The following is a 13,846-nucleotide window of genomic DNA, read 5'->3' as shown; positions in this document are numbered from 1 at the left end:
GATCCAAAGACAATGACAAACCTTTTCTGTTGCAAAACAAATCAGCAGAACCAGGGGTCACGATTTAAAACTCCAGGGAGGAAGACTTAGAACCAATGTCAGGAAGTATTTCTTCACGGAGAGGGTGGTGGATGCCTGGATGCCCTTCCAGAGGAAGTGGTGAAGACCAAAACTGTGAAGGTTTCAAAGGGGCGTGGGATAAACACTGTGGATCCATAAAGTCTAGAGAATGCGAATGAAGAGAAGAGGCAAGGGGTGGCTTGCTTGCGGGAATGACGGCTACTACCTGGAGATTAATATCCTTATTCAATAAACATACACACAGTTAATGCGACTCCAATATTGCTCTATGCTTCAACGGCAAGAGGAAATGTGGAAAAAAGGATTTGCATCCACAAAAAAGCAGGGGAGTAGCTTGCTTGTTACGGCGGTTACTACCCCAAATCAAATAAGCCTGATACTTCACTTTCAATGCACATCCAGCATAGCTCTCTCCTTCAACGGCAGGGAAAATGAAGAAAAGATGATTTATATTCAGCATCAACCAACAAGGAATGAATTACATAGTCTGGGTAAACAGATAAGCATAGGAGTAGCTGGCTTGTTACGGCGCTTACTACCCCCGAATCAATTAAGCCTGATACTTGACTTGGAATAAGTATCCAGCGCAGCTCACTGCTTCAGCAACAGAGGGAATTAAGTAAAGAGGATTTTTATTCAGACAACCAAAAATGGCTGAATTGCACATGCGCAGGGTAAACAAACGGGAGTAGCTTGCTTATTACGGCGGTTACTTCCCCAAACCAATTAGCTAGATACTTCACTTAGATGCAGCTCCAGCACTGCTGTCTGCATCGATGGTGGGGGTGGAAGGGAATTGGAACCAAAAAGTTACCAATAAGGGCCCTGACCTCAGCAGTCAGAGTAACAGATTATGAAAACAAATAGGTGTGAAAGCTTGCTGGGCAGACTGGATGGGCCGTTTGGTCGTCTTCTGCTGTCACTTCTATGTTTCTATGTTACATTGCTTATAGCTGTGCTTCTTGGAGCTCCCCAATAGAGTGGCCATTGCAGTCTTGGCCGCCTTGCATGGTTTTACTCTTTGAAAGAGTTAACTGTCTTTTGGAGTAGTCCTGTAGATTTAGGGACCAAAGTTAAGAGGCTGGCTAGGGGTGCTTATCATAAGCCCCTCCCCCAATTTCTGTTCTGGTTACGGCTGTTCGAAGGCTACAAGCAATCTGGTCAGGTTGTGCTGTCCCATCCTCTGAGATAATCCAGGACACTGGATTTGGCTGGGGTGAACCCTTCCTCATTGCAGGGTATTCTTTGTGCTCGTTAACGGAGATGGTAGGAGCCTTCTACTCTGGATGGTCAGATGCCACTCAGTGGGGACTTCCCTGTTGCCATCAGTGTAGGCCATGGTGACAATAGTGTTTGGCTGGTTCGGTCAGCTACAGGTTCTGGGGCTTTGTCTCTCCTTTGAAAAGAGATTAGGGGTGTATACTCTTTATTTCAGGTCTCTCAGAAAAGGCTGTAAGTTATCCTATTTTTCAGGTCTCTATGCAAAACGGCAGACCTCTTCTTAGGCAGTTCCCCACATGGATTCACAAGTTTTCCTGATTTCCTCCAGGGGTTTCTACCAGATATTTCTCAGATGTCTTATTCTGCATCCCTTATTGACAACTATCAGGCTGTCCCTTTGTTCCAGTCGTGACCTGGGTAGTAAAGGCCTCCCTATGCAGGGAGGAACTCTTGTTCCTTCTTTAGTTGGATTTCTGACTGTTCAATGCTAAGTCAGAGTAGCAAAGCTGTTCAGCCATTGCCAGGGTTGTACAGATGTGGAACCTTTAGGTTGATTGATGATTATCTTGAACAGCAGTTAATTTATTCCTAGTCTCTGGTATGTATGGAAGCCCTCTCGTATCCAAAGAAGAAAGTGCCTTATGGCCTTGGTTGTCAAGGGTTCAAGGCCTTGCTCTTGATGCCCAGATCTCCACCCTGAGCATGGTCTGTTCTGCAGGCCTTAGGTTCAAGGCAACAGTCTTGAATGTAATACCTTGGATGCAGACCTATATGTGTCTCATTCAATTTGCTACTCTTTGAATGATATCCAGTAGTCCAATGTTGCAAGGCTACATTCTCTCTCTGGGGAGGTTAGAAGGAGATGGAGCAATTGATTTTCATTGTCTCCTGCAGAAAATGGATTTGGAATCTCCTTTATGGTAACTTTGCAGCATATGCTTGAGCTTTATAGGTTGGAAGGGAAATTTGATCCAGGACATCTGAAGTGTGGTCTGGAGTCCTGGTGGAGAACTAACAGATCCAGGTCTAGCCCTCCAGAAATCCTGGCCTCTAGTTTAGGAGAAAGCAGGCTGGTGGTGGCTTTCAATGTAATGCATTGATGTGAACAAGCTGAAGGAATCTAGAAGCCATTCCTGTGGTGAGTCTGTCTGATTTGGTTTGGGATGGAGTTCCCCTGCAGTACTTAGCAGCAGCTCACATGGCCAACAGTCATTGTACAGACCAATGTTTTGATTTAATACTCTTGAGACTCTGAAGTGTGAAGCATGGTAGAGGTGGTCTTTTCCTTACTAGGGATCAGGTGGAGCACCTCTGTGAGTGGATTTCATATCTGCCTGATGAAGCTCCAAGAAGAGCAAGTTTCCAGCCATAAAAGAAAGCAAGAGCCCAAGGGGTTTGGATATCCTGGTAGAACTATGTTCAGCATCAGATCTCCTGTGTGTGATCGGGCTGCACTCTGAAGGGTGCAAGCAGGGCCAGTGCTTTCATTAGGCAAACTAGGTGGGTTGCCTAGAGCACCAAAATTCGAGGGGCAGCAAAATCTTGCTAGTTTGAGGCATGGGGGGGGGGGGGGGGTGTTCCAAATGTTAATACTGCCAAAGAAGGGAGCACTGTGCTGGAGCTACTTTTGCAGGTAGGAGGGAGCACTGTGCTGGAGCTGCTGCCAAAAGGTAAGTTGGGGTAGGGGGATGCATGACCTGAAAGTTGCCTAGGGCGCTAAATACTTTTGCCCTGGCCTTGGGTGCAAATAGGGTTCTCTAGGGTTCTCCTTCACCACTTTTCCTAGACAGAGGATTCTTCTCTGGAAAATCCCTTCCATTCTCTTTTGCAAGCTTGGCTGTTTAGAGAATCAATCTACATACTTCAGAATCAGTCTGTATAGCAAGGATACTTTGTGTGGAGTTATGGCCTTTGATGGTGTGAATGAAGTCTACAAAGCAGAACTTATTTAGATCTTGGAGCCTCTGCGAGTTTGGTTTACGAAGGAGGCAATATTTCCTTTGAGGGATCCATTCCTTCAGTCTTGTCCTGTCACCATGCTCTGAGCATCTCAGTGTGGGTGTGCAGGGTGGGAGTCACTATGCCTTGGACTCTGAAGTCCTGAGAGCTGCTATAGCTTTCTCCCACTTGGTCTTGGTGCAGCCTATGTACATTCCATGCATCAGGTCTGGTTTGGCAAGGACAATAAGGAAGGTAACATTTTTAAATTTACCTGTTAATTTTCTTTCCTTTAGTCCTGCCAGACCAGTCCAAAACCCACCCAGAGAAGCAGCAGCAATCACATGCTCTATCTGGCAAGTTCAGAAAACTGTATAATAGAAAATGTGTGGCAAACAATATATTGTCAATATATACTAACAAAGAATTCTTATTTGTGAATCCATACACATCAGTGGTACAAAGTTCCAAGCACAAAAGAATTCAATCAAAGTGTGAAATAAGGAACCCAACAGGGCCATGTTTCACATCAGGGCTGCATCAAGGGGGGCCAAACTTTCCATATGTTTCGTTCTGAGAGGACAAAGTGTAAAAGTCAGAGTTGGAGGGTTCTGTGGCCACTAAACATCTGAAGTGTAGCTCACAGTGTCAAGTTTTACTATCAATGAAGAGCCATAGTCAAAGGAACTCCGGGGATCACCACCCGGCACAAGGCGGGTATTTAATCTTGAGACCACATGTGCAAATAGCAGGCGGGAGCCAATCTTTGAAAATGTTATCAACTTGACTAAACCTTCAAAGGTGATGGCGTAGGCAAATCAAGAAATGTCAAACTTGAGGGGTTGGATATGAGGATCGTCTTACAGCATATAACAAATGTCGGCTTGAATCCAGACTAAAGCAGTTTCTTAATAGTCTCTGCTGAAGGATCAGTCAAGAGGCCGTAAACTAACAGCGAGTACTTTGTTGCAGATTCTGAAGGTAGTTGGCCTAATTGTGCTCTGGTGTAGGGATTCTCTTCCTGGGTTACAGTCCATGGAATGAAGTATTTTGGCTGCACCAGGTTTGGTTATGGTGGTGATTTGGGATTGAAAACAAATGCCTTTGGTTGTTTCAGTTTTGATTTAGGGTTCTAAAGATCTACAGGATGCATCAGACCCCTAAAAGAGAGTGAAGTCAGCTTTGAGCTTTTTTTTTCTCTGTCATCTGCTGCAGGAGGGACATAACACACTCACCTGTACTGGTCTGGCAGGACTAAAGAAAAGGAAATTAGCTAAGTTTAAATATCATTGTTTTAGAAGCTCTGCTTTCCAAGAGTTGGCAAACCTTAGGTGCTGCATTCACATCTATACAATAGAAAGTTTATTCTTTGAATGCTTAGAAAATGCTGTGGGAATATTCAGCTTGCTGGAGTAATTTTCCTGCTTAAAGTGATGGCATGGAAGGACTAAAATGCAACAAGGAAGAACAGGAAGCAAGAGCTTTGCCTATCATTATGAAACAAAAAATACTTCAGTGGAAAAGGCAATGTATTAGAGTGCAGTTGGAGAAGTGGCACTGGAGTTGGGCCTTCCAAAAAATTAATTGAAAGATGTCTTGATGTACCAAAAAGGCAATGTAGCCTAGTGTAAAGCAAGAGGGAGAGCAGAAAAGGCTAATTCCTGAGGAACCTACACTAGAACCTCAGGTGCTTGATGCACATTGAACATGAAGAGAACACTGGATTAATGGGCACTATGAAAAGAGGGAAAGGGCAAGAATCAACCAGGATTCATAAGAACATAAGAAATTGCCATGCTGGGTCAGACCAAGGGTCCATCAAGCCCAGCATCCTGTTTCCAACAGAGGCCAAAACCAGGCCACAAGAACCTGGCAATTACCCAAACACTAAGAAGATCCCATGCTACTGATGCAATTAATAGCAGTGGCTATTCCCGAAGTAAAATTGATAAATAGCCTTTTTTGAACCCAGCTACACTAACTGCACTAACCACATCCTCTGGCAATAAATTCCAGAGCTTTATTGTGCGTTGAGTGAAAAAGAATTTTCTCCGATTAGTCTTAAATGTGCTACTTGCTAACTTCATGGAATGCCCCCTAGTCCTATTATTCGAAAGTGTAAATAACCGAGTCACATCTACTCGTTCAAGACCTCTATCATATCCCCCCTCAGCCGTCTCTTCTCCAAGCTGAACAGCCCTAACCTCTTCAGCCTTTCCTCATAGGGAAGCTGTTCCATCCCCTTTATCATTTTGGTTGCCCTTCTCCGTACCTTCTCCATCGCAACTATATCTTTTTTGAGATGCGGCGACCAGAATTGTACACAGTATTCAAGGTGTGGTCTCACCATGGAGCGATATAGAGGCATTATGACATTTTCCGTTCTATTAAGCATTCCCTTCCTAATAATTCCTAACATTCTATTTGCTTTTTTGACTGCTGCAGCACACTGAGCTGACGATTTTAAAGTATTATCCAGTATGATGCCTAGATCTTTTTCCTGGGTGGTAGCTCCTAATATGGAACCTAACATCATGTAACTACAGCAAGGGTTATTTTTCCCTATATGCAACACCTTGCACTTGTCCACATTAAATTTCATCTGCCATTTGGATGCCCAATCTTCCAGTCTTGCAAGGTCCTCCTGTAATGTATCACAGTCTGCTTGTGATTTAACTACTCTGAATAATTTTGTATCATCTGCAAATTTGATAACCTCACTGGTCGTATTTCTTTCCAGATCATTTATATATATATATATATATATATATTGAAAAGCACTGGTCCAAGTACAGATCCCTGAGGCACTCCACTGTTTACCCTTTTCCACTGAGAAAATTGACCATTTAATCCTACTCTCTGTTTCCTGTCTTTTAACCAGCTTGTAATCCACGAAAGGACATCGCCTCCTATCCCATGACTTTTTAGTTTTCGTAGAAGCCTCTCATGAGGGACTTTGTCAAACGCCTTCTGAAAATCCAAATACACTACATCTAGTGGTTCACCTTTATCCATATGTTTATTAACCCCTTCAAAAAAAATGAAGCAGATTTGTTAGGCAAGACTTCCCTTGGGTAAATCCATGTTGACTATGTTCCATTAAATCATGTCTTTCTATATGCTTTACAATTTTGTTCTTGAGAATAGTTTCCACTATTTTTCCCGGCACTGAAGTCAGGCTCACTGGTCTATAGTTACTCGGATCGCCCCTGGAGCCTTTTTTAAATATTGGGGTTACATTGGCCACCCTCCAGTCTTCAGGTACAATGGATGATTTTAATGATAGGTTACAAATTTTAACTAATAGATCAGAAAGTTCGTTTCATGATGGTTTCATAATGGTACTGAAAATCATGACATAGCATGAAAAGCCAACTTGTTACAGCTCCCAGGCAAAACAGCTTGAAAGTATATAAGAAGTCCATTCATCCAATGATGATTTTGAAACAGCAATGAGGGCATCTGAAATGCCTGACATGCATGCAAACTTATGGCTTCAGGGAGGATGTATAGGAAAGGTGTGCAGATGTGCTGTGCTCAGGTGACAGTCATTTTGAAGATGAGGTGAATGGGACTGTGGACCTCATTAAGGACCACTAGACTACTTTCCAGACTCTCTTCATGTTCAATGTGCATCCAACACCTGAGTTTCCTTAGGAATTAGCCTTTTCTGCTTGAGAAATGCTTCCTGGGGCTTTCTCATCCCAGCAGCACATACGACCTTACCAACAGGAGGACAGATATTCTAAGCCCCACACTGCTACCCAGTTTAAAACTGGCATAAATGTTTTGTCTGGTTGGTCTCTTGTAACCTTGAATAGCTGGATTCTCTGGATTTCTTAAGGATGGTTACAGGTTATGACTTTTAAGAATACCTCTACATTCCTTGTCCTCAATATGCCAGGCCCTACTTGGATTTCAAGTCTCCTTCCACTTACAGTTTAGAGTAGTTGACACTGTCCTACTGCAGGATAGAGGGGGAGGATCTTACTTTACTATTCATCCCATCCCATTACCTTCGGAATGTATACTTATTCCTGTCAAGATGATATCCCTAGGCAATGTTATCCTTTTTATAACTCAAGGAGTCTGGCTATATTCTCTGGATCTGAAGGCTTATACTTGGTTACAAGAAGTGTTGCAGATTTGTAATAGTGGTCCAACACCTTCAGTACAGTGTTCTGACTTTTGACTTAGGCACAGCTCTGCTGCTTCACCAAATCTCTTGCCATTAATATGGCCTATCTCTGGAGTCTGGGAGGGTACATGTGTTTCTTTACCTGGACATTTAGCTAATGAAAGGAACAAGTGTGGATATGATTCTGTGCAGACCACCATTTAGATGTTGCAGCATTGAGGGTTTGTAATAAACTTCCCCAAGTCCCATTTGAACCTGTCACCTTAATTAGAATTCATGGGGCCTCTGCTAAATATAAATTGGGCCAAGGCCTTTCTCCCCAATAACAAGACCCAGGACATCATGGTCACAAGAGAAAGTTCAGGGTCAGCACCAGCATGGTCCATTTTGAAACTTCTAGACCTCATGGCTGTAACTCTCCAAATAACTCCCATGGTATATCGTGAGACCAGCCCAACGAACCCTGAAGTCTCTGAACCCAAGGCATCCAGTGGCTTCCTGACCACACCTAGGTTATGGAAAGGTTCAGATATTTTTTTTTTTTTTTTTTGCAGATAAGCCAGAAGTTTATGTTGAACAGGTTTGTAAAGCAACAGCTTGGTCATTTTCATATACTTTCACCAGCCATTATAGAATTGGCAAGTGGGTATGTTCAGATGCTGTATTTGGAAGACAGATAATCCAGACTATGTAATTTTCCACCCAGTAAAGTACAGCCTTGGTATGTCTCCATAGTCCAGACAGTTTTGACTTACCTTGTCAATTACAGTTCTATTAATTCCCAACATTCTGGACCAACCCTCCTATTATACTTGACTGTTTTTTGCAGATATATTTTAAAGTGCACGAATGATCTGTCTTAATATTATTCAGTGTAAAACTAAGGTATAACTTGTCTGGGGAGTAGAAGCAGGCAACTATGGTCATGTTATGTGTACTGATTAAGATTTTGAATGAAGTACTTGGATAAAATCTATTGGTCTTGACCCTTGCTCTTAGGTGAAAACCTGGTGTCCAGGCTGGTGGGAGAATTAATAGAACAGGAATTGACAAGGTAAACTGAAACTCCAGTTTTGTAATTAACTTGTTTTCATGCAACTTGCATCTATACTATTAATAAACACAGGATAATAGTAACATAGTAAATGATGGCAGATAAAGACCAATTGGCCTATCCAGTATTTTTAATCATCAAGAGCAAGGCTTTAGCATCTTATCTGAGGTAGTAAGATGTTCAGGAGTTAACAGTCCAAACTACTTCCACCTTACTGTTGACTTCGCACCTGCCATCTGTCCAGTCATCTTGGTTGCATAGTAAATGTATCAAGGTTTTGGTCATGAAGCCTGCTAAGTTTTGGGTAACATTTTTCTTTGCCTCCACAGATGCTTTGGGAAAATGGAATTAATGGCATCTTAGCTGATGAAATGGGTTTAGGCAAGACAGTACAGTGCATTGCCACTATAGCAGCAATGGTGGAGAGGGGTGTTTTTGGGCCATTCTTTGTGTGTGGCCCTCTATCTACTCTTCCTAACTGGGTGTCAGAATTCAAGAGATTTTCTCCAGAGGTAAGAATGAGTACATGACCCTGTTCTTCTCCTGTAATTTGTGAAGAATCACCTGTCTTAATGTTCTAATCCTCTCACTAGCTTCACTTGTCATCCTGCAAAGGTTTAGCCACACTTTTTATATACAACTGAATACTAAAAAAAAGATACTAAGTTCACATTTGACGTATTGTGAATATAAATTTTGTGCAGAGACTTAAATATTGCACCTATAAAAGTACATTAGAAATGCTTTCTTCATTTGTAAGTACCAGATCTTGCTCACCTTTCCGTTTGTGGGATAATGAAATAAAGGTGCTGGTGAGTGACATTTATTCCAAGGTTAGAGAGATTATCATAAGAACATAAGATTTGCCATATTGGGTCAGACCAAAGGCCCATCCAGCCCAGTATGCTATTTCCAACAGTGGTCAATCCAGGTCAAAAGTACCTGCTAGGATCTCAGAAGGTTGATAGATTCAATGCTGCTTGTCCTAGGGATGAGCAGTGGATTTCCCCAAGTCCATCTTAATGGTTTTATAGATTTTTCTTCCAGGCACTTGTCCAAATCTTTTTTTAAACCCAGCTATACTTACAGCTTTCACCATTTCTCACAGGACAAGCAGGATGGTAGTCCTCATGCGTATAAGGGATCAAGTAGGACACTGTCGCGTATAAGGGATCAAATTTTGATCAAGGGATCAAATTAATCTATTTTGATAAGGGATCAAATTAATCTATGATTACATAGATTACATCTATGTAATCATATAAAATAAGATGAACAATACACGTTTGGTGATTTGTAAACATTGGATTTAAATAAGTGTGACACGTGTACCCTCAGGAAAATACTTGCATTTATAACTGCCTATATGTTGCTCATTGACTGATGTTTTTAATGAATGAATGGGGTTGAATGATGATTGGTTAGGTAGTATCATGTGTCTAGTTAGGATGTATTATTCTTAATAAACATTTTTTATGTTTATATATATGTTTGTGGGATGTGATGATATTTTGGTTCTCATTGTTTGTGGGGTTAACATTAATGACCCGATTCCGGCAGCGATGACATCGCTGCTATCCAGAATGGAGGCGCTGATGGCTGCCTTTCCACCGATGGATCCTGGGTCTCCGATGACTCTGATGCCCTCCCTGGTGACAGCATCTTCGGGAGGAGAAACATTGTTCCGCATCCCGCCATCGATACCGATAAGTCCCTCACCATCGATTCATCCATCGGTGCCGATACGTTAGTCGGCGCCACCGAGTCATCCATCGATGTCCTCGATGTCTGCACTGGTGCATTCGATGTCATCATCGGTGCCCCCGGCGATTCCTCCGATTTTTTTCGGAGCCTAGACCGGGACCCTCAGGTATCCAAACCCCTTCACTTCTTAAAGGGAAGTCTGCTGATCCTTATGACACCTGGGGTGATAATACTTCAACAGACACCAATGACTTACCTTCACCTCCTTCTCCCACTGACAGTAGAAAGCATTCTCCTCCAGAGGACCTCTCCTTTATAAATTTTGTAAAGGAAATGTCTGAGTTAGTTCCTTTTCGACTACAGACTGAACAGGATGATAGGCACCAGATGATGGAGTTACTCCAATTCCTGGATGCCCCCAAGGTGATTACCTCTATTCCTATTCATCAGGTCCTTCTTGATCTCCTCAAGAAGAACTGGGAAAATCCTGGATCAATTGCTTGCCCTGTGAGAAAGCAAATGTTGCTTACCTGTAACAGGTGTTCTCACAGGACAACAGGATGTTAGTCCTTACGAAACCCGCCTGCCGCCCCGCAGTGTTGGGTTCGTAACGTTTTGTTTTATTTTTTGACACTGCTTGTAGCTTTCAAATAAGACTGAAGGGGGACCCCTGCTGGCTGCAGGGTTAGTGCCATGCTGGGCATGCCCAGTAGGGGCCAGTCAGAGTTTTGGAAACTTTGACAGAAGTTTTCCGTGATTGGGCTCCATCCTGATGATGTCACCCATATGTGAGGACTAACATCCTGCTGTCCTGTGAGAACACCTGTTACAGATAAGCAACATTTGCTATCCTTTGGCAACATGTAATGGCTCGCCGGCTACAGCAGCCACACCATAGTCTGCATCTCCTTATCGTAGCCTGGGCCCTGCAAGCGTCATGACTTTGGCACTGACCCATGCGTCCTGTAGGTGCACGAGTGTGGGATGCTACGAGTCTTTTGGCAGATGGTGTGGGAAGGCAACCATGGCACCCCCCCAGTGACATTATCCAGTGGTTTGTTTAAAGTCCTACTCGGCAGCTGATTGGCATCTCAGCAGCAGGTCCTCCTATGCTCGTCGTGGTGCTAGTTGCAGTGTTCTGCTTTCTGCTGTGTCTTGTCGTCCCCTGCCTTGCCTGCCATGTCCTATGGTTTATGTCTCCCTTGCCATGTTCTATGGATCCTGCCTTGTCTTTCTGTGCTTCTGTCTTGAGTCCGCTCTTGCCATCTTCCTGTGTTCCCCGTCTGGTTTTCCTTTTCTGGAGTGTCTCAGTTCTTGACCATTGCTTGGACTTAGTCTTATTCTCGCCGTCTGCCCTGACCTTTGCCTGGACCTCTTCATCTCTGCTTCTTGTCAGTGCACAAAGTCCTGCTGGCTCCCAGAACCCAAGAGCTTAACCTGTGAAATTCCATACGACTCCAACTCAGCTGCTCCATTTGATTACTAAATACAGAAAAAGCCAAGGCATACCTCCCTTTAGAGAGAATTCTCAGTCTTTACCTCTTAACGTCCACCCTGTTCAGCAGTTTATGGACAATGTCATCAAATTCTGGTAGTGTTAGGGTGTATGGCAGCAGCAATACATGTTGTGCCTCACACATTACTACACATGCACCACTTGCAGTGGGGACTTGGAGCCCAATGGATTCAATGGAAGCAATCACTTTCCCCACACAGTTATCTCACAAGATATGAAAGCAGAGCTGTCCTGCTGGCTATGGTCACCCAACTTGATGATGGAGTGGATTTCTTGCCGAAACCCTATCAGATAATACTGATGACAATGCATTCACACTTGACTGGGGAGCCCACATATTTTCTCACCAAACACAAGGAGCATGGTCTGTAGCTGAGCGTCTGTTCCACATCAACCAACTAGAATTTTGCACAATCAAATATGCTCTTCAAACCTTCACATGTATCCTTCAATGCAAAAGCATACTGATCTAGACAGACAATCAAGTTGCCATGTTCTATGTTAACAAACAAGGGAGCACAAGTACTTGAGTTTTGTGCCTAGAAACACAAATTTGGCAGTGGGCATTTGACCATCAAGCCCCTCCCTACAAGCAATGTATCTACCCAGCATACAAAACACACAGGTGGACATGCCTAGCAGAATGCTCACTCCACACAAATGATCCGTCAAACACTCCACAGCCCTCTGAATTTTTCAACAATGGAATCTCCTAAAGATGGACTTCTTTGCATCTGACAAAAACAACAAATTAGATCATTTTGCTTTTCCACCCTTCCCACTGATCAGGACAATCCAGACGGTAATCAGGGACCAGGCTTGCATGGTATTGATTGCTCTAAACATGGCCACAATAGATTTGTTATGCGTATTTAATACAGCTGTCGTCACACCCACCAATACCACTTGGCAGCGGCCCAACGCTTCTAATACAAGAAAAAGGCTGGCTCTTATATCCCATTCCAGGACCACTTCATCTCACTACATGGATGTTGAACTAAATGATCGGAGAGCTACAGCTGACTTTAGAAATAGAAGACGTACTTCTTGCAGCAAGAAACCTTCGACATGCCACAATTACGCATTCAAATGGTGCCATTTTATTTTATGGTGTCAGACTAGGGATTTGAACCCCCAATCATGCAATCATAAATCATTACTGTTATGCTAGCACCATTTATCTTCTGATGGTTTAGCAGCATCTTCGGTAAGACTTTACCTCAATACCATTGCGGCCAATCATATCTGAATCAACAATAATTCCGTAGCTATGCATCCACTGATAACCTGATTCATGAAAGGACTATGGAAAATTTGTCCACCAATCACTCAGCTGGTTGCACACTGGGACTTGAATCCTGTCCTCCAGTAGCTCATGTAGCCTCCTTTCGAACCCATGGCATCCACACCACTTAAATTCCTCACATGGAAAGTGCTTTTCTTGGTAGCAGTACCTTGGCTTGCCGCATAAGTACATTTTTAAAGGTGTGCACATGCACTCATAAACACACATTTTAGGACACAAGCAAAAATACGCTCTATTTTATATTTGCATGCCATTTAAAATATCCTTACCGCGTATATGTTGGAACCTTTACGCGCATACTCACACGAGATTGGCTGAGAGAAAGCGAGCACTTCTTTTAAAGGACCTCTGTCTGTCTGTCTCTGTCTCTCTATATCTATATCCCATGTAAGATGGGCACTTTCAACTCAGGGTGGGTTTTGGGTGGGGGTCAGTGTTACAAGGGTCTACAGACCCTTGCCCCCTAGGCAGACCAGTTAACACCACCCAAAACCTACCCTGTGTTGAAAGTGCCCCTCTTAATGGGATATCTAGAGAGTTTCAGATAGACTTTTAAAAAGCCAATCTGTCTCTCTCTATCTGAAACTCTCTAGATATCCCATTAAAAGGGGCACTTTCAACACAGGGTAGGTTTTGGGTGGTGTTACACTGGTCTGCCTAGGGGACAAGGGTCTGTAGACCCTTGTAACACTGACCCCCACCCAAAACCCATCCTGAGTTGAAAGTGCCCCTCTTAATGGGATATCTAGAGAGTTTCAGATAGACTTTTAAAAAGCCAATCTGTCTCTCTCTGTTTCTCTCTCTCGACTTGCACCTCATCAGGACCATCAGTAAAGTTACCTGCGTAACTTGGCTCGCGTTGCCATGGTCAACCTTGCAAAATTCAAG

General features: G+C 43.2%; 1 protein-coding gene across 2 annotated transcripts in view; it reads left to right on the top strand.

Moving 5' to 3' along the window:
- Window positions 1-13,846, top strand: part of HELLS (helicase, lymphoid specific) — a 330,133-nt gene that overhangs the window by 157,071 nt on the left and 159,216 nt on the right. For both annotated transcript variants that reach the window (XM_029609169.1, XM_029609168.1), the window contains exon 9: window positions 8,762-8,944. In XM_029609169.1, the coding sequence (XP_029465029.1) occupies window positions 8,762-8,944 (183 nt within the window). The remainder of the gene's footprint in view (window positions 1-8,761; window positions 8,945-13,846) is intronic.

Source organism: Rhinatrema bivittatum, chromosome 7, assembly GCF_901001135.1.
Source record: "Rhinatrema bivittatum chromosome 7, aRhiBiv1.1, whole genome shotgun sequence".
NCBI lineage: Eukaryota > Metazoa > Chordata > Amphibia > Gymnophiona > Rhinatrematidae > Rhinatrema > Rhinatrema bivittatum.
The sequence above is the reverse complement of the archived record's forward strand: the minus strand, read 5'-3'. Positions and strand labels throughout refer to the sequence as shown.